This window comes from Chiloscyllium plagiosum, unplaced genomic scaffold (genome assembly GCF_037043375.1).
Source record: "Chiloscyllium plagiosum isolate Xiang-an unplaced genomic scaffold, Cpla_swu_hap1 HiC_scaffold_11, whole genome shotgun sequence".
In the NCBI taxonomy this organism is placed as follows: Eukaryota; Metazoa; Chordata; class Chondrichthyes; order Orectolobiformes; family Hemiscylliidae; genus Chiloscyllium; species Chiloscyllium plagiosum.
In genome coordinates this window covers 19523004-19543851 of record NW_028270149.1, presented here as the reverse complement: position 1 = coordinate 19543851, position 20848 = coordinate 19523004, and the positions used below count along the sequence as shown (strand labels likewise).

Below are 20848 nucleotides of genomic sequence, written 5' to 3'. Positions count from 1 at the left end.
TATTCAAGATGGCACTGTTTCAAGGCAACAAATGAAAGGTTTTCACTGTATTTTATTGTGTTCTTACTGTAAAATACATATGACAATAAAATCAAATCAGTGGTTACAAGAACAGGTCAGAAGCTAAGAATACTGTAGCAAGTATTGCATGCAGTACTCACTTGCATAAGTGAGCAGTATGATGGAATACTCCCCATTTGCCTGGATGAGTGTAGCTCCAACAATAGTCAAGAAGCTTGACACTATCCAGGACAAAGCAGCCCACTTGATTGGTACATCCACAAGCATCCACTCTCTCCTCACTGCTGCTCAGTAGCAGCCCACTAATGAGAACTGTTCCTGCTGTCCTTGTCTCCAACATATGCTTACTTATCATATTTTCCTCATTATGTGATAACCTCGCTTACTCGCTTGGAATCTCCACAGAGGTGCGTGTATCTGACTTGTTGGAGGACGCAAACGTGACAGAGCTTCCACTGAGTGAGTAACCTCCTCTGTGTCAACCTCAATTAGTGGTAGCTGTTGCCTCATTGTTGATGGAACTGTACAAAATGAAACAGAATTAACATGGGGAGGAATGTGGAGGTGATCACATTTCAGATGGTGCTGACAGCAAATTAACATTCGCAATTGTTTTAGGGCAAGTGGTAGTATGATTTCTAATTCGGTCACTAGATATCAAGAATACCCCTCTTTCATTGCCAATGACTATGTACACTGTTACCCCACCAATCTCCAAAGCACCCACATCTGTCACAGACAGAGTGACTCTCAACATTTTCCACAAAAGCTTAATATCATTATTAAACCAGGAGATAAAATGTCATGCACTATTATACGTTTGACAGTTGATTCCACTCTCCTACTCCAAAAGGCAGCCATATTCTCAGAGACCACCAACCTTCTCTTATTTTAAATGGATATAAATTTAAAAGTTATGCATATATTATGGTCTGGCAAACACTGAACTCTTTCCTTCTGGGTGCTGCTGTCTGCTCTGAATCAATGGTTATGCTATGATCTAGATTATCCCTCAAATTGTCACACTAACTTGAGACTATTGTGCTCCATTGTCCTAAGATGCCTTGCCAACTGAACACCATGTGAAGCAAGATGTGTGGCTTGTATATATTTTAATATCTTGCATATATTTTTATATCTTCATTTTTGAATTTGAACTGGTGACATATGTGCTCTCTCTGTGTGTGAAGAGGCTTAATGATTAACATGTGAGTCTTTCTAAATCCATGGTAACTTATTTTTAAAAACCAGTTGAGGCAGATGGTTCTTGAAGCATAATGGAGTTTGTTTATGTTTGGAGAGTTTTTGAGCAAACAATATAGAGTGATGTGCATTAGGCTGCATTAGAAAATTCTAGATTACTTTTTTGGTTTAGAGAAAACACCCAGAGCTTGAATAAGCCCTTTTAGACTGAAAGGTTTTGCAGCAGTCTTGGCTGAAGGTTAAGCCCTGGAGAAGGCATTGTCTCTTTGTGAGTACTATAAAGTAGTGCTGTTGTTAATAATGGGATTGTGTTTTAGTGTTTCAAAATCCTTAAACATGTGTTGCATGCAAATAGTCTGGTTTATTCAATTTTTGCCGTAGTTCTGTTCGCCGAGCTGGACGTTTTTGTTGCAAACGTTTCGTCCCCTGTCTAGGTGACATCCTCAGTGCTTGGGAGCCTCCTGTGAAGCGCTTCTGTGGTGTTTCCTCCGGCATTTATAGTGGCCTGTCCCTGCCGCTTCCGGTTGTCAGTTTCAGCTGTCCGCTGTAGTGGCCGGTATATTGGGTCCAGGTCGATGTGTTTGTTGATGGAGTTTGTGGATGAGTGCCATGCTTCTAGGAATTCCCTGGCTGTTCTTTGTTTCGCTTGCCCTATAATGGTAGTGTTGTCCCAGTCAAATTCATGTTGCTTGTCGTCTGCGTGTGTGGCTACTAAGGATAGCTGGTCGTGTCGTTTCGTGGCTAGTTGATGTTCGTGGATGCGGATCATTAGCTGTCTTCCTGTTTGTCCTATATAGTGTTTTGTGCAGTCCTTGCATGGGATTTTGTACACTACATTAGTTTTGCTCATGCTGGGTATCGGGTCCTTCGTTTTGGTGAGTTGTTGTCTGAGTGGCTCACAATCCTTTATTCAATTTTTCTTCATATCTTCTGCTTAATAAAGTTCTGTGTCATTGTTGAAACAAATGCTGCAGAATTGTGTGCTTATTTTAGTGAAAGATCACCTGTTAAATCCAAAAATGATTGATCAAGAATCCGGTCTGGAATCTGACTTGACAAATAATAACATCTGGGATTAAATAGAACGTGCACTATCCACCTTACTACAAAATCAATATGCATGCAATGCTCTGACTGAGGTCTTACTAAGATTTTATACAGATTTAATTCATTTGACTTTTTTCAGAGGCATTCCACATAATCCTCCAATTGACTTGTAAGGAAAGTTACAAACTGGAAATCCAGGTCAAAGCAGCCTGATTGACAGACACCCTATCTAATACCTTTAACATTAACTTCTTCCACCAATGACAGTGACAGGACTGTGTAACAATTTCCAACTCATCAAGGTTCCAAGAGCACCTTACAAACCCACAACCTTGATTATCTAGAAAGGACAATGCATATCACAACCTGCAAGTTTCACTCCAAGTGATATCACCTTGAGTCGGTACTACTCTGTATTGCTGTTCCTTTAGTGTCACTAGTCAAAATCCTGAAATTCCCTCATTGACAGCACTGCGCATGTACCTACACCTCAAATACTACAGCAGTTCAAGAATACAGCTCACTAACCACTTTTTCCAAGGGCAATTATGAATGGACAATGCCAACTCAGGCATGGTGCCCACATCTCAAGAATGAATATATTTTTTAAAATTACTCCTCTTTCCCCTATGCTCTCCTCTTACCCTTCTTTGAAGCTTAACTATTTTGCCATGTTCTCCTCCACCATCTTTTGTCTTTTCTCTTTCTTCACTCAGCCTCTACTTTCTTTCTCTATCATTTTTTTAGATTACTATAGATCATTTGAAAGATTACATTTCTTCAGAACCATTATGACTGTTTGAAAAGGCAGTTCTTAATGAGGAAGGACAATTGAAGAGTGTGGCAAGGAATACAAAATGAGAGAATGCATCAAAACTGTTGAGCTTGGATAATATGATCAAGTTCCACCCATCTGGAAATATACTTTTCAAAAACTCCCAACCTGAAATCTCCTGATAACTTCAAAGGAATCCAGCAAGTTGCCTGGTGGCCAGATAAAAGTCCACAGGCTGTAGTGGATCACCTCACTTCTCAGTGGTACTGTGGTCAGTTAAACTTTGTTTTTATAAACAAGACTCTGCATCTACCCTATCCTAATGCTTTTCTGATGGGTGCTGTGATGTTGTTTTTTTCTCTCGTTCTTTTCTTGGTTTAAGGTTCATTAGATCAATTACAAAGCTCTCCTCCCAACAAAAAGGCCATTGAACCAGTGCCCTTCCTAAAGAGTATAACTCAGTAAGACTTGAAGATGGAAGATAAGCATTGTGCCAGCATAACTACTTTAGTTTTCTTAAATATCCATGTTTAGGACATGGAGAAATGAAATGGATGCCCCTGTCAGCCAGGAGAAAGTGAGGACTGCAGATGCTGGAGATCAGAGCTGAAAAATGTGTTGCTGGAAAAGCGCAGCAGGTCAGGCAGCATCCAAGGAGCAGGACAATTGACGTTTCAGGAAGAAGGGCTTATGCCCGAAACATCGATTCTCCTGTCATCATTTTTCAGCCCTGTCAGCCAGTAGTAAAAGACCCCAGTTTTCAGAAGAGCCAGGGAAGTTTACTACAGTGTCCTGGCCAGTTGTCATGTTTTAACCAATATTTTAAAGGACAAACTATTTGCTCAATACCACATGGCTGTTTGTCAGATTTCATTGCTGCTTTTTAAATTTTTATCATGAGAGGAGTGTCACAGTCAAGGGCATTTCTTGTCCTTGAGAATGTGATGGTGATCCCGGTTCTTGAACCACTGCATTCCAAGCAGTGTCAGTACACTTACTATGCTGTTAGAGAGGTAGTCACAGTGTTTTGAGCTAGTGATAGTGAAAGAATGACAATATAGTTCCAAGTCAGGATGTTATGAGACTTGGAAGGGAACTTTCAGATGGTAGTGCTCCCATACATCTGCTCCCCTTATCCTTTCTGGTGTTAAGAGTTTGGAGGTTTGGAAGGTGATGTTGCTGAGTTGATGCCGTATGTTCATACATTTTATACTTTGTATTCTGTGCACACTGCTCTCATATGCACTTGCATATGAGAGTAAGAAAATATTTCAAAGGTGGTGAATGGGTTGTCATTCAAGCAGACTGGTTCATCCAGGTTGGGTTGTTCAGGTTGTAAGTTTGCTTGCTGAGCTGGTAGATTTGATCCCAGACATTTCATCACCATGCTAGGTAACATCAGTGAGCCTCCGGTGAAGAACTGGTGTTCTTGTCTTGCTACTTATGTGTATTGGTCTGTTGTGGTGGGTGATATCACTTCCGGTTCTTTTTCTGAGGTTGGTAAATGGAGGCCAAACCAATAGGTTTGTAAATGGAGTTCGTTTGAATACCAGGCCTTGAGAAATTCGCATCCATGTTTTTGTTTAGCCATCCTGGATGTACTGTCTCAGTTAAACTAATGTCCCTCTTCATCTGGGAGTATGGATACCACTGATAGTTGGTCATGTCTTTTGGTGGCTAGTTTCCTGCCCGCCTGTAAGATTTGTTGCAGTCCTTGCAGGGTATTTTGTGTGTGACGTTTGTTCTGCTGGCTGTAGGTACATGGTCCTTAAAATTCATCAGGAGCTATTTCAGTGTGGTGGTAGGTTTGTCAGCTACTAGGATATCTGGGCTTGGAGATGCCAGTGTGGAGTGTAGAAAGTTAAAAATCGTACAACACCAGGTTATACTCCGACAGGTTTATGTGGAAGCACTAGCTTTTGGAGCGTTAGCTCCTTCATCAGGTGGTTGTCCCGAAAGCTAGTGCTTCCAAATAAACCTGTCGGACTATAACCTGGAGTTGTGTGATTTTTAACTTAACGATGTCTAGGGGCCAGAGCAGTCCGGTGGCCATCGCTGAGATTTACAGTTGAAACATTAGCTTTCTCTCTCTCTCCATGGATGCTGCCTGATCCGCTGTGGTCTGCAGCATTTGTTGTTTTCAGTACAGACCACGGCCATGTCTAGTGCTCGCTGACGGGATGTGCTCCACATCCACAAGCACTTCCTACCACTATCTGGACTCAGTTGCCTAAGCTAAACACGCGCCAAGAGAAATACAAATAGGTCCTCTTTATCAGGCTGTGGTTGCGAATAAACGTTATCTTACCTAGACAGAATGCCTTAAGCTGACAAACACATCCCTCAGACACACGAACGAACTCGCACGCTCCAGTCACGTCCAACACACTTTCAAAAACAAGGGGGCGTGGCCCGGCAACGGGGAAGATGCGCGCGCGCTCGCCCTGGCCCAGCCTCCGCCAATCGCCAACCTCGATGGATGAGAAGGCCGGAGGTTTACTCCGTAAACCCGATTTTCATTGGGCGACGGGGAGAGCGGAGGGTGGTGACGGCCGTCCGCCGCGGGGAGGGCCAATCGCGAGGCTCCGGCGCCTTCGCGGAGGGAGGGGGTGGGAGAAGAGAGGGGAAGGCTCGTCGGATGGACCAATGGGCCAGGGCCAGGGAGGCGGGGCCGAGCGAGGAGCCAATGGCGAGGCGGCGCGAGCCGGACACCGCCAAGATCGGTTGAGGATGAAAACAGTTGCGAGCGGCTGCAGGCAGCTTCATTTTGGCCGGATCGGTGTGAAGGCTGGTGGGGAGGGAGACGGGGCGGCAGCGGGCTGGAAAGCATACCTTATCCCATCCTAGGACCATCTGAACACCCTCGACTGCCAACCCTCCTCCTCCCTTCCCCTCCTCCTCTTTTTAACCCACCCTGCACACCGATAAAAAACTGACAGAAACAAAAAAAACTAAACCCTTCCCGCCTCCCAGAGAATAATGACAATGTAATTCCAGTGGAGTGGAGCTGAGTTTTATTTTAATTTTAAATCCATTCCCCTGATGTGTCTGAGGTGCTGGGCGAGAAGCGGCGATTTGCTTCATTTCCCTCACTCACCCCCTTCCCCCTCCACCCCCTTCTTCATTTGATAAATCGCTGTTATATTTATTTTAAATTTCCCTTCATTCACCCCAGTCCCCCTCCCCTCTCACCCTCCTGGAAAGAAGGGAAAAAAAATTTGAGAAAGCGCCGCCTGTGGAGTCGACAGATTGATATGTGTTGAAAAGGTATCATCGCTTCATATCGCTCTTTTTTTCCTTAAGAAAATAGGAAAAGGGATATGTGATCGGCCTGATTTTGGCCTCAAACTAAGCTTTTCTTAAGTTTCTGGTCTCGATTTTATCTCGGTGATCTTCCTGGAAATTAGTTAAAATGACTGAAATGTTTTTATTGTTGCTTCATTTTCTTTTTGACATGAATTAAGGAAGGAGGCCTGGTATGGTGGGGAGGGTTGAGAGAATTGTTTTTTTTCCAGCTATAACCTTTTCAGTACTGGTGTGAGTCCCATCTGCTGTTGGTTTGGCTTCAGGTTGTTTACAGTAAGACAGCCCCTGGCTTCAAGGCCTACAGGCTCCAGATGAGGAGGAGGGGAGGGGAGAGTGCCGAGGTTGGAGGTGTCCCAAGTTGAAGTGGAGTGGGGGTAAGGGGAACTGTAAATGCAAACCGAATTCTTTATAATGTATGAATTTCGCTAGGTTTTCAATTTTAAAAGGGAATTGAAGCGCCTCCAAATACAATACCAGAGTAAGTATGCAAGGCATCAGCACGAAAGACAAAAGCAATTGCAGACTAATTTATCTAAAACTTTTTTTATCGTCCAAACTTCTTGACGTTGTAAATGTGCATAGGTTTTATATCTGTATGTATAATCTTGAAGGAGCCACATCTTGGGAGCAATGAATATTCTGATGAAAGGATAAGCTCTCTCAGAAGGTTTGTTTCGAGCATGCTTGCAAAGTAAAAAGTGTGATCTTTTAAATGTTCTGATCGTTAACAAGACAGCGGGTATAAGGTGTGGAAGGTACTAGTCCTTAGTACCGAATTAAAAAAACAGCGATTATTAAATGTATTTGTTTTTCATATTCGTGTATGTGGTGGATAGGCCATGAGGCCTGGCGGGGCCTTAATGCTAACTGGTCTGCAGGAAACCGGTTGTTAACGTTTTGTCTTGATGTATTCTCGTATTATTTTAACATTTGACCTTAGTTCGCTAAAGTAATAACGTTGATCAGGTTTTGGTGTAGGTTTTAGACTAATGTAAACTGCAGATTGTGCAAAACCTGATCTAACAATTTGCCTAGTTGCTTCTGGAAGACTAGGCCCAGCAATCATCTTCAGTAATTTCCAAATTAAGTTTTATTTGTATGCAATTACCAAGTTTCTTCAGTTTTTCATTTCTATATTATTTTCACTTTGTAATATTTGTACAAACATTTAAGATTAACTAGAAAGTGCACAATATAATGAGCAATTGACTGCATAAATAAAGAAAATTGCAGTGTTTTGCTATGTAATGTAACATTAAATGCAGCAAGCCAAATAAGCATTGAAGTTTTAAAAAGTTGAGTTAAATGAAGGCGTAAGTTCACTGACTTTGTTATATTTTGTAACTTGTGAATAAAATAAATTTACTGAAAAAATTGTTCAGTTTCAATCTTTTATTTTTAGGTGCTGTTACAGTGGAATCCTGCATGTTTTAATTTTGGCAACCGAGCTATCCAAAATTCAGCAATAAAAGAACCATTAACATGGCCAAAGATGTAAGTCTTATGTTTTTGCCAAAAATACAGCCTTAATTGTGAACTTTTATCCACAAAATTCGGTGACATTAGCTGACATTCGTGAATTAATCCAAAGGTGTCCTTGGCCTTATTTGCTTTTATAGAATGGAAGAAAATTTTCACTTTCTATAGTATACCTCGTATTGCAATTCATTAGGATTTTGTTAAAATACTTTGCATCCAATTATTTGCATTTATGTCAGCAAACAAAGTGACCAAGATCCGCAAAGATCATGAGGTGAACAATTGTTGGGTCATATTGCAGTGTGAGGTGAATGTGGTTTATTAGCAATAAAAAAAAGGCTTCTTCAAATAGTGTCATTGTGTTTCAGTTGTTCTTCAGGTACATCTGTCTCAATCCAACAGCTGGCAGAAGCCATGGAATCTATATATCCAATTGAACAGATAAATGGATTAATGTCACATCAAAAAAACAGCAGTTCCAGTAATGCAATGCAAACCTCTATACGATATGTTGAACGATCTGTCCACACTATATGAGGGCATATCTGACTCTAGCTTAAGTGCAACATGCTTACACTTACAAAATCAGACACATTGTAATTTTTAACCCACAGTTTACTCTTTACTCTTGTGATTGTAAGCTTTGAAAATTCCATTTTGATGCAAACTTCTCTGTAATTCCTGCTGTTCTTGCAATAACGATATTTCTCTGTGTGGTCCATGGCCCTTCGCCATCTTTTAGCCTTTTAAGTTCTGTAGACTGACAGTTCTATGTCATTATATCCAAATGATTTGCTGTATCATTGTGTCAGAAATTATAATTGCTCAATAACCTTTAAGTTGTGCTGACCAATAAATATCAGTAGTTTACTTTATTAACCTTCCAAAGAGAGATTGAGAGTAATAAATATCTGCTCTATACCCATAGGAGAAAAGTCCAACTAGTTTATTAGCTAGTTGCTGATTTTGTACTCCAATTATTTCATTAAATTAATTTTACCACATAGCTAATTTTTTTTTCTCAAAAATGTTCTTACTCTTTCTTTTCAAAATGCAGCAGCTGTCTGTTGGATTATTGCCCCACTAGCAACTGGGGTAAACTTGCAGTAAATCAACAGAAATTCACAAGTTAAGCCAACGTATATATGAATATACAAATTAGGGGCAGAAGCAGGCCATTCAAGCCTGTTTGCCCATTCAGTAAGATCATGGCTGATTTATTTAGAATTCCACATTCCCATCTATCTCTCACTTTTGATTCCCTTCTTGACAAGCAAGTGACCTCTACTCTAACAATATTCAATGACTCTGTCGCCTCAGCTTTCTGAGGCAGTTAGTTCCAAAGTCCCACAATCCTCAGTAGAAACTTGCCCACAGCTCTGTCCTGAAGTTTTGGCCCCTAATTTTTAAAATAGTGTCCCCTAGTTCTGAATAGACCAGAAGAGGAAAAATTTGTTCCATGTCCATCTTATCATAATTTTAAGAATATATAAATGAAATTGCCCATTACACTTTTAACTCTTGTGAAAGCAAGCCCAACCTGTCCTTGTGATAAACCACTCATGTTGACTATCAATTTGTAAATCACTCCCGAACAGTCTCTAACATGCTTACATCCTTCCTTAAGTAGGGAGACCAAAACTGTACACCATATTAGAGATGTGGTCTGACAAATACTGAAATTGTATCATAAAATCCTTAGTTTTATGTTCTGTTCCTCTTCTAACAATAGATAGGATTGCATTAGCTTTAATTATTTCCTTAATTGTATGCTAAGTTTTTGTAACTTATGAATTAGAATATGTAAATCACTCTAGTTCAAAATTCTTCTGCTTTTTCTATTTTTGCAAAAGTGAGCAACTTCACATTTTCCCATATTGTACCCCATCTGACTTTTATCTTATTTGTTCATGGAATATGAGCCCATCTGAATGCTCAGAAGAACATTAAGGGTCAACGACATTGTTGTGGGTCTGCAGTCATACGTAGGCCAAATCAGGTAAAGATGGCAGGATTTCTTTCCCAAAAGGACTTTAGTGAACCTGATTGCCATAAAAAGCTCAATCAACAATTTTTTATTGTATTCAAATCTCACCATCTGTCACATTGAATTGCAACCCATTTCCCACCGACATTAGCCTGGATTACTAATCCAGTAACATTTTGCCCACTCAATTAATCTCAATATCAGCCTGTGACATGAAAGCATCTTCCTACCCAGCTTCATGCCATCTGAAAATTTAACCACCATGCCTTCAATCCCCTCATCTAAGTAATTGATTTAAATTGTACAAAGTTGATATCCCATCCACAGACCTCTATAGAACCTCACTCATCATATTCTGCCAATCTGGAAAAGACCCATTCATGTGTACTCTATTTTCTGCGAGCCAATCAATTTTCTATCCATGCTAGTATTATATTCCCTAAACTGAGTTCTTGCTTTGCACAAATCTTTTATGTGGTACCCCATCAAATCTGGAATCCAAGTACAACACAAATGGACACCTCTTTTATCCACAGCATGTTACTACTTAGAATTCAAATAAACTGGTTAAATACAATTTATCTTCCATAAAACCATGCTGACTCTTCCCAGTTATCTTGAATGTTTCCAAGTCCAAAGTTATAACCATCTTAATTGTTGGTGCTAATTTCCCCACAGCAGACATCAAGATCTGATTGCACAAAGATAGGTAGGAAAATGTTCCAGAATTTCCTGTTTCCTGCTTCTCCTTCCCTCCTTGAGCACGGACTTGACTGCACTGCAGGTACCAATCTCAGACTGTGTTCTAGGATCAGCAATCCCAAATTACATTTGTAGCTTTTCTTTGTTTCTGTCTACTTTGAATATAATATATACTGGGAACTTTACTGAGTAGTTGCATCACATCTATGAAGTACTGAATTGTATACCTAAGAGCAGGTCATCAATGCATTTCATTAGGACAGGTGGGATGTGTTGACTTCAAAGATATGTAAGCTTAGCATAGAATTCACAAATCATACAGTGCAGGATGAACGCACCTGGCTCATCTCTACTGACTGCTTGTTTGAAAAATCTATCCAATTAGTTCCACACCCTGTTTTCCCCTCCCCTCCATACCTTTGTAAATTTAGAGTCATAGAGATGTACAGCGCGGAAACTGACCCTTTGGTCCAACTCATCCATACCAGTCAGATTTTCTAAATTTATCTATTCTCATTTGCCAGTGTTAAACCTGTATCCCTCTAAATCCTTCCTATTCATTCACCCATCCAGATGCATTTTCAATGTTGTAATTATACCTGCCTCCTCCGCTTCCTCTGGCTGTTCATTCCATACACGCACCACGCTTTGCGTGAAAACGTTAGCCCTTAGGTCCCTTTTAAATCTTTCCCTTCTCATCTTAAACCTATGCCCTCTAGCTTTGGACTCCCCTATCCTGGGGAAGATACCTTGACTATTCACCCTATCCGTGCCTCTCATGGTTTTATAAACTTCTATAAGGTCACCTCTCAGCCTCCGATGCTCCAGGGAAAATAACCCAGCCTATTCGGCCTCTCCCAAGAGCTCAAGCCTTCTATCACTGGCATCTTTAATATCGAATTTGTCCTTTCCAACCTTTTGGGGTAGCCCATTTCATATCATAATAAGGCTATATTATTTTTAACAATGATTAATTGTATTAAATCGCTATTTGCTTAATGTTTGAGACCTGTAGAAGTTGAGTTCTTGTCTGATATGCTGTTGTGGTTCTATTATATTTATATATTATGTAATGACTATAAATTCTTGGTTTACCCTTATTTTACAAATGTGATTATTTGTATTTGTATAGTGACTCTAACATTACAACATGTACCATGATGGTTCACTCCAGGTTACAAGATATGCAGGGGCAGCAAGCAAATTTGCCCTCAAAAGCTCCAAAAACAAATCCTGAAAAACCAGTGAGAGAAAAATCACCTTGGTATGTGAGAAAGATTAAAATCGGTGAGGAGCAGCTCCTCCAAACTCTCACTGGTCCTTTGTTTAAAAAAACAAGGTTTTACACAGCCACTTGAGGTAATAATGAGTTTAACTATTTAGTTTAAAGAGGCAAATTTTAAGTTTTATCCATAAAGGAAAGTGATGTGAAGAGGATTAGAGTATGAATTTTAGAAAAGGCCTTGCTGCTGAAAGCAGAGTCACCAATGGTGTCATACTTGAAATCCACAGCGTCCTTAATGGGCTTTGCACATAAACTATTCAGTTGAAATTGGGTGGGCTGGTGGTTCAGTGGTTAGCACTGCTATATCACAGTGCCAGGGTTTTGGGTTCAATTCCAGCCTCAGGTAACTGCCTGTGTGGAGTTTGCACGTCGTCTCTGTGTCTGCGTGGGTTTTCATTGTGTGCTCCAGTTTCCTTCATTTGTGGCGGGACAGTGGCTCAGTGTTTAGCACTGCTGCCTCACACAGCGCCAGGAACCCGGGTTCAATTCCTGCCTCGGGCGACTGTCTGTGTGGAATTTGCACATTCTGCCCGTGTCTGCCACTTTAGGGATCTATGGATAAGTGCATGGTGACTCAGTGGTTAGCACTGCTTCCTCACTGCACCAGGGTCCCAGGTTCAATTCCAGCCTTGGGCGACTGTCTATGTGGAGTTTGCACATTCTCCCTGTGACTGCGTGCGTTTCCTCCGGGTTCTCTGGTTTCCTCCCACAGTCCAAAGATGTGCAGGTTAGGTGAATTGGCCATGCTAAATTGCCCATAGTGTTAGGTGCGTTAGTCAGAGGGAAATGGGTTTGAGTGGATTACTCTTCAGAAGGTCGGTGTAGACTTGTTGGGCCTAAGGTCCTGTTTCCACACTGTAGGGAATCTAATCTAAATTGCCCATTGTGTTCAGTACATTAGTCAGGAGTAAATATAGGGTAGGGGAATGGGTCTGGGTGGGTTACTCTTGGGTCGGTGTGGACTTGTTGGGCCAAATGGCTTACTTCCATCTGGAAGCATGGGTGATTTTCCGGATGGTGTAGGTTAATACATTTTTTAAAAAACAAAGGTTAAAAATGGCCTGAATTAGGAATGTAGATATATTTTTTGTGGGGCTGCTAAAGATTAGAGATGAGAGAGGCAATGGACGGTTGTGAAAATGAGAAAAATTGAGGCAATGTTGGGCAATAATAATGAGTAATTGATGTATGGGATTTGGAGCAATGAACATGTGCAGCAGAGCTTTGGATGACCCTAAGTTTATGCAAGTTGAGATGTGGGAGGTTGTCCAGGGGTCTGTTGAAATGTAGAAAGGTATGCTAAATGCAGTTACAGAATTGGCTCGTGCGTGTGTTCAGGGTCTTTCTCCCCAGTGGTAGACGTTGTAGTAAAGCATTGCCAGGGTGAGATGGATCTTTGAGAATGCTGAGAGCCTTTCCTTGACAGCGGGCCTGGTAGATGGATTCGAGAAATGGAAGGTTGGCCTTTGTGATCATCTAGGCCGAGTTCACCACTCTCTATAACCGTCTCAGATTGTGAATGGTGCAATTGCCATATCAGGTAGTGATACATCCAGACAGAATTCTCTCGATGGCGCACCTGTAAACGTTGGCAAGGGTATTCACCGTTGTGCCAAATTTTGTCAGCTGCCTGAGCAAGAGGAGATGTTTTTGGGCCGTTGTAACCAGTGTGTCCACATGAAGAGTCCAAGAAATGTTGATAACCACTCCCAGGAGTTTGACACACAACTTGTTCCACCTCTGTGCTATTAATGTGTTGGGGGGCATGAGTAACATCCTGCTGAAAGTCAATAATGAGATCCTTGGTTTTGCTGGCATTGAGAGCTAGGTTGTTCTCAGTGCACCATTTTTCCAGGTCTTCCACCTCCTGACTGTAGTCTGTTTTGTCGCCATCTGAGATTTGACTGACTATGGTGGTGTCATCAACGAACTTGTAAATGGCATTAGTCTGGTATTTGGCAACGCAATCATGGGTATACAGTGAGTACAGTAGGGCCCTGGGATGTTGAGTGTTAGTGAGGATGAAATATTTTCCCCAATCTTCACTAATTGTGGCCTGTGGGTCAGTAAACTGAGAATCCATTTGCAGAGAGTGGTGTTGCAGGTAGAACTACAATACCCTTGGGGAAAGGTTTTCCAGAATTTTAACTCTGCAACATCGAGGGACTGGAAATACATTTCCAAGTCCATATGGTGAGTTGCTTGGAGCAAAACCTACATACAATGGTGTTCTCATGTACCTCCTGCCGTTCTTCTAGATGGAAGTAGTTGTGGATTTGAAGGTGCTGTCTGATATTCTTTAGTGAATTTCAACAATATTTTGTAGATAGTACACATTGCTGCTGTTCCTGAAGTGGTGAAAGGACCTAGTGTATGTGGTGCCAATCAAATATGCTGCTTTGTCCTGGATGGTATCCTGCTTCTTGAATATTGTTGCAGCTGCACTCATCCAGGCAAGTGGGGAGTATTCCATCACACTCCTGACTTGTGCCTTGTAGATGATGAATAGGGTTTGGAGAGTCAAGAGGTACGTTCCTAGCCTCTGTTCTATTCTTATAGCCACCGAATGTGTATGGCAAGTGCAGTTGAGTTTCTGGTCAATGGTAACCTCCTAGGATGTTGTCAGTGGGGGATTCAGTGATGGTAACAGCATTGAATATCAAGTGGTGTTGGTTAGATTATCTCTCACTGAAGATGTCCATTACCTTGCAAATGTGTGGCACGACTGTTACTTGCCTCCTGTCAACCCAAACCTGGATATTGTTCAGACCTTGTTGCATTTGAAAACAGACTCCCTCAGTATCTCAGTATCTGAGGACTTGTGAATGATGCTGACCATTGTGCAATCATCAGTGAACATCCCACTTCTGACTTCGTGATGGAGAGGGGAAGGTGTTTGATGAAGCACCTGAAGATAGTTTGACTTTGGACAGACTCCTGAGGAACTCCTGCAACTGTGATGACTGACCAACAACTAGAACCATCTTCCTATGTGCCTCACCTCTGGAATTCAGCTCGTTAGTCCATGTTTGAACTAAGGCTGTAATACGTTCAGGAACCGAATGGCCTTGGTGGAATCCAAACTCTGCGTAAGTGAACAGGATGTTGCTGACCAGGTGCTGCTTTAGCTCTGTTGATGACACCATCCATCATTTTACTGATTATCAAGAGTAAATTGATGGGGTGGTTTGGATTTGGGCATCTCTTTTGCATGTAGGACATACCTGGGCAATTTTTCCACATTGTGAAGTAGATGCCAGGATTGCAGCTTGGCTAAGGGAGTGAAACATTCTGGAGCCCAAGTCTTTATTATTACTTCTGGGCTGTTGTTAGAGCCCACAGCCTTTGCAGTATCCAGTGACTGCAGTGTTTCTTGATATCGTATTGAATGAATCAAATTGGCTGAAGACTGACATCTGTGTTGGGACCACAGGAGGGAGGCCAAGATGGATCATCCACTTGGCACTTCTGGCTTAAGTTTGTGTGAATGCTTCAGCTGCAAAAGGCAACTTGCAAGATAAACAGTGGAAGCAGCAAGCATTAGTTAGAGCTTTGAAAAAGTTACATCAGTTGATCAGATCTGAAAGACTTGCTACATTGAGTTGAGTGGTGGCAGATAACTGAACAGTGAAGAAGATGCAAAGACTCTCTAATATCCCCTTCCTTAGTGATTGGGGGAAACCTAGCACATCAGTATGAAATCGATTATTTTTCAACTATAAGTGTTGGTTAATAATAGTTTTGGTCTCCTGTTGAGGTCACAAATACAACCTTCAACCAATTTCTATTTATGGTATATCAACATACAACTGAACGCACTGGAGACTGTAAAGACTATAAGCCTGACAACATTCCAACTTTTGTATTGAAGATGTGCCTCTGCAGTAGCTATAGGGTATATCCAAATTGTTCCAGTACAGCTACAATACTGGCATTTAGCCAAGAATATGAAAAATTACCAAGTATGTTGTGTCCTCAAAGCGGAGAAAGTCTGACATGGCCAGTTGGCACCATACTGGTCTCCTCTTGAGCCCCAGAAAAATGATGTAATATATTATAAACAAAATTATTAAGCAGCATGTATTCAGCACCAATCTGCTTATTGACACACCATTCAGGTTCAGTCATGCACACTCTGCTCATGATCTAATTACAATCTTGATCCAAGCATCAACAAAAGAACTGAACTCCAGAGATGATGTCAAAATAATTGTCCTTTACATCAAGGTAACATTTGACAGAATATGACATCAAGGAGCCAGAGAAAAATTGGACTCAACGGAAATGGAGCGAGGGGTTGAGTGTACTGTCCACTGGTGGAGTCATACTTCACAAATTAAGATGGTTGTAGTTGTTGTAGGCCAGTGAAGGACATGACTGTAATAGGTCCTCAGGATACAGTCCTAAGCCCAACCACTTTTTTTAGCTGTTTAATCACTGACTGCCTACTATCATAAAGTCAGACTGGGGGTATTTGCTGTTAGTTGCATTGTTTTGTTCCATTCATGACTCCTCAGCTCCGTACTAAAGCAGCCTGTGTTGACATTCAACAAGACCTTGACAGTGTTCAGGCTGAGGCTGAAAAGCAGCAACTAACATTTGTCTCCACTACTAAGCGATGACCATCTCTAATAAGCAAGAGTGTTAACTGTCTTCCCGTGGCAGTCAATAGAATTACCACCGCTGAATCCACCATTATCGACATTCTGACCAGAAAGAGGCCAGCCATGTAAATACTGTAGCTATGAGAGCAGATCATTGGCTGGAATTACTGCAGTGTTATTTGTCTCCTTCTGCCACCAGTATCAAAGCATCAGTCAGGCGTGTGATGGGATACTGTCCAGTTGCTTCAACAGCATTTGAAGCTTGACAACATCCAGGACAAAGCAGCCAACTTAAATGGCATACATTTTAGTATCTTCAAATTTACTATTTCCATCACTAGTGCAAGTTGGCAATCGTGTATACCATCTGCTAGATGCAACGACACTAACTTGCGTTCAACAGTGCTTTCCAAACCTGACATCCCTGCCACCTAGACGGGTGAGGATAGCAGATTCATGCAAACCCAGCATCTGTGTTAACCTCCAAGTTGCAAACCATCTTAACTTGGAAATTTTGCCTCTTTGTCACTGTCACTGGGTCAAACTTCTCGGAACGCTTTCCCACTGGCATTTGTGTACCTATGCCATATGGAATGAAACTGCAAGAAGGCAGCTCACCATCACCCTCTGAGGTGCAGTTATGGATAAACAGTAAGGTTGTCATAGTTGGTGATATCTAAATCCTGTGTAAGAATATACAAAAAAATCAATAAGGAAATGTTTATCTAAAATGCCACAAGCATAATTGTTGTAAAGATATCTATCTGCAGCTTGTCAGTGTGTTGATCTCTGTTTCCTATTCTCGTGGGCTTCATAGAAACATTTATTTCTTACATGAGATCTAACAAACATACTGAGAGATTCTGGAGCAATTTTGTGGCATGACTTCAGTTTGCACTGACAGTTCCACATAAATGAACTTCCTGATTAATGCTACGTGACTAAGGAAAATAGTCTTCAAAACTGGAAGGGAAAAAAAAGTTACTAGTGCCTGCCTTCAAAATAATAATATAGCACTGTAGTGTAGGCCTCTGAGCAAATTGTACATTTCCTGAGTGTTTCTTTTTTTGAAAATTGATACCTAAAGGAATGAAGGGAAATAACAAAATGTTGTAAAATAAATTGTTCAAATTTCTGTATTCACTAAACTGTACTAAAGTAAAATTGCTATTTGTAATATTCATGTTCTTTTTCATAGATTGGAATACTAGAAAGTAATGGCGAGATCAAAGTTTTCACAGATCAGAATGTTAGTCCAGCAAAAAGTAAGTATTGATGTGGTTTTCAATAACTTAACATTTAATATGCATTTCACTTGGTAAAATGAATCAGTTTTGGGGGGGAGTGGGGGAGCACATTCCATTCCTTTCAGTTGGAAGGTTCAAATTTAATGAGTTCTGCAAGCTTAATTTGGCTTTGAAAAAACTGGTAGCTACAATGAGGTTCACTAACTGGTTCTGCCTTTTTAATTAATAAAAGTCAGATGGTAGTATAAAGAAATGGAGCTATCTAATGCACCATTGACCAAACTGATATGCAAGGACTGGCTACATTTTCTCCATTGCTCTTCAATGAATAGATAACCTGCTCCCAGACCTCTGCTAATTGTGCTCCAAATCAAATTGAAAGATTATGTGCAAGAATGGCAGAGTGTGGTTCTCTTCCACCTCCACCACACGCACGCATACACATACAAACACCCCTCAATACATATTTTGTGCACATCCCAAGCAGAAGGCAGTGTAACTGTCCATCAAACTGTACAGTCATTTGGCACCATAATGCATCATTCTGCCTGAATTACTTAACACTGAACTGAATCTACCATTGACTTAGTATCCTGATAGTCTAATACAATAATTGCTGAAGACTGCTCAATGAATGAAGGGAACATATTGATTTTTCAGTCAGTCTTTTATCTAGACAGGCAGATGGATAGAGTTGTTTCTGATCTGTTATGGCTCTAGAGGATATCAGTGGTGTCCTCTACAGAGATAATTCATCCATTTTATGGTCTAATTCTGAGGAAAATGAAAATTAAGAAAAAGCATGGCTATAATGCCACATCTCGTTATTTGGCTTGTTCACATTTTATGTGGTAAATCTTCTGAAATCTGCCGTGTGTTCTCAGGGATGATAGTCTCTGTTCTAAGTGCTGAGTAGTATCTTTTGACTGGAACATGCGATTTTTCATTAAAACTAAAAACAAGGTTAACCTGTGCAACATGTATAGTATTTTTGTTGCATCTAACTATTGGCATCTGCCAATAAACCATGTGATCCAAGACTAAAATTTCATAAGTAATTTATTAGTTGTTTTGGAAATTGTTGGAATCCATAGACTTCATTAATTAAAAGAAAATACATCTGCACAGCAAGTTATGTTTGTTGTTACAAAATTATGAATCTTGTTTGCCTCCATCTTTTATAGTATCTCACAGGCTTCTTTTTTTATTTCTTGTAATTGACAAGTATACAGATGCTAGAGCATCTTGAATTACCAAATGTTTCCATTGGTAATGTGAATACCAGAAGATGATGCTGGTGCTTGCAACCTCTCTCTTTCTCTTTACAGTTGCATTAGTGACAGTAGCATCTTCGCATCTCACCACCCCAGGGAAACAAATTTTGCCAAAAACACTGGGGCTATCAAATGTTAGTAACGCTCCTCAGATGGTAAGGATGCTGCTTTCAAACGACAAATGTTGACTGTTGCAGTATGATGGCATATCTTTCCCATTATCTCACCTCTTCTGAAGGTTCAATGAGTGTTGGTAGCTCTCTTGATAACCTTACTAAGTAGGCAATCTTGATAGTGATGTGACTATATGACCAGTAATGATAAAAATATTGTAACTGAGCTCAAGCCCTCACTCTAATACGAAAGGGAGAGGAGATGATTAGATGCCCATCTGTCCTCCATGAAGCTTCTACAGAAGATTACCTAGATTAGCAAATGAGGAACATTTGCAAGATGAGTAAGAATGCGAAAAGACATTCTGTCTATTTTGACTTACCTGCTTTACAGCCATCTATCTCCTAATAATATGCTTGCATATTTTTATTCTTCACTTCTATAGTTTGCAAGTCCGTTCCAAAACGCACTACCTAACAAATCCTCGACTCTACTGTTGCTATCAAGCAAGGGGATTGGGGTTTTTTTGAAGAGTGCAGGAGGACATGCCAAGAATAGCACGAGGCATGCCAAAAAAAAGGTTGACAGTTTGATGAAGCTGGACACAGTATTGACTAGAATGCCAAAGATTGGAAACAGCATGCAGTGTATAGAGCTAAGTGATCTGTCTAAGATCTGCAGTCCTTTCACGTCCAGTCATGAATGATGGTGGACAATCAGTCATGGAATTCGAGGATGAAGTCTCACAAATGTCCCCATCCCCAATAACTGGTGAGCCCAGTATATCAGCAATAAGGATGAGGCTAAAGTATTTACAACCTCTTCAGCGAGTAGCATCATGTAGTTAATCCATCTCTGAATTCTCCTAATATCCCCAACATCACAAATTCCAGATTTCAACCAATCCATTTCAATTCTTATAATTTGAAAGTACTGAAGACACAGGTTGCTGCAAAGACTGTAGGCCATCACAACATTCTGTCAGCAGTACTGAACGTGTTCCAGAATTAATGTGCCCTTAGCCAAACTATTCCAGCACAATTACAACACTGGCAACTACTTATTTTCTTATCAACCTGTTCAGAGATGTTGTGACCCACCTCTGGAGTAGGTGGAGCTAGAACCTGGTTCTCCTGGCCTAGAATTAGGGGCACATCAATGGAACACCAACACTGGCTTCCATATATTTTTAGGATAACCTATTCAGATGTGTTATGTCACACCTCTAGAGTATGTGGGACTTGAACTGGAAATGCCTGACTCGGAGGTGGGGACGCAACCGCTATACAACAAAAGGCCCACACTGGCATCTACCTGGTAATGTGAAAATTTGCCCAGTTGTCTTGTTTACTAAAATCAGGTTAATTGTAGTCGATTCAAGCAATAGCAACACAATGGAAGGAGTCTCTAATGGAGCTAATATTTGGCATCTAAACAGCAATAATTTTCCAGTGAAGTTCAGTTTGCATTCCAGCAGGCGCAATTAGCTCTTGACCCCATTCACGGCCTTGGTCAAAATATAAGCAAAGGAGCTGAACTCTAGAAATGATATGAGAAGCATTAAACAGAGAATGGTATGAAGGACCTTCACTAAAATTAATGCCATAGAAAATCAGGAGGGAAATCTACACTGCTTGCATAATGTTCAGCACAAATTAAGGAGTTTGTGATTGTTAGAGATCAATCCTTTCAGCATGGGACTTTGATGCAGGAATCCTTGAGTGTTGACGTGTCTAACCATCTTCACCTGCTTTCTCAATGATCTTCCTTCTTCACAGAGATATTTGCTGAATATTGCACATTT

At 40.8% G+C, this 20848-nt stretch overlaps 1 protein-coding gene and 1 long non-coding RNA gene across 3 annotated transcripts in view; one reads left to right on the top strand and one right to left on the bottom strand.

Moving 5' to 3' along the window:
* Nucleotides 1-34: 34 nt before the first annotated feature.
* Nucleotides 35-5460, bottom strand: LOC148148766 (uncharacterized). Its single transcript, XR_015758614.1, has 2 exons — nucleotides 5355-5460; nucleotides 35-542 (listed from the first exon to the last, which is right to left on the bottom strand). It is a non-coding gene; the product is annotated as an uncharacterized LOC148148766 (long non-coding RNA).
* A 358-nt stretch (nucleotides 5461-5818) lies between these two features.
* The window catches only part of LOC122557396 (transcription factor Dp-1-like), a 58378-nt gene continuing 43348 nt past the window's right edge, over nucleotides 5819-20848 (top strand). Inside the window, exons 1-4 of one of the 2 annotated variants that reach the window (XM_043705060.2) lie at nucleotides 5819-6313; nucleotides 7755-7846; nucleotides 17608-17674; nucleotides 18985-19085. In XM_043705060.2, coding sequence (XP_043560995.1) covers nucleotides 7835-7846; nucleotides 17608-17674; nucleotides 18985-19085 — 180 coding nt within the window. In that variant the 5' untranslated portion in view covers nucleotides 5819-6313; nucleotides 7755-7834. The remainder of the gene's footprint in view (nucleotides 6314-7754; nucleotides 7847-17607; nucleotides 17675-18984; nucleotides 19086-20848) is intronic. The other variant, XM_043705061.2, reaches the window with a different exon arrangement.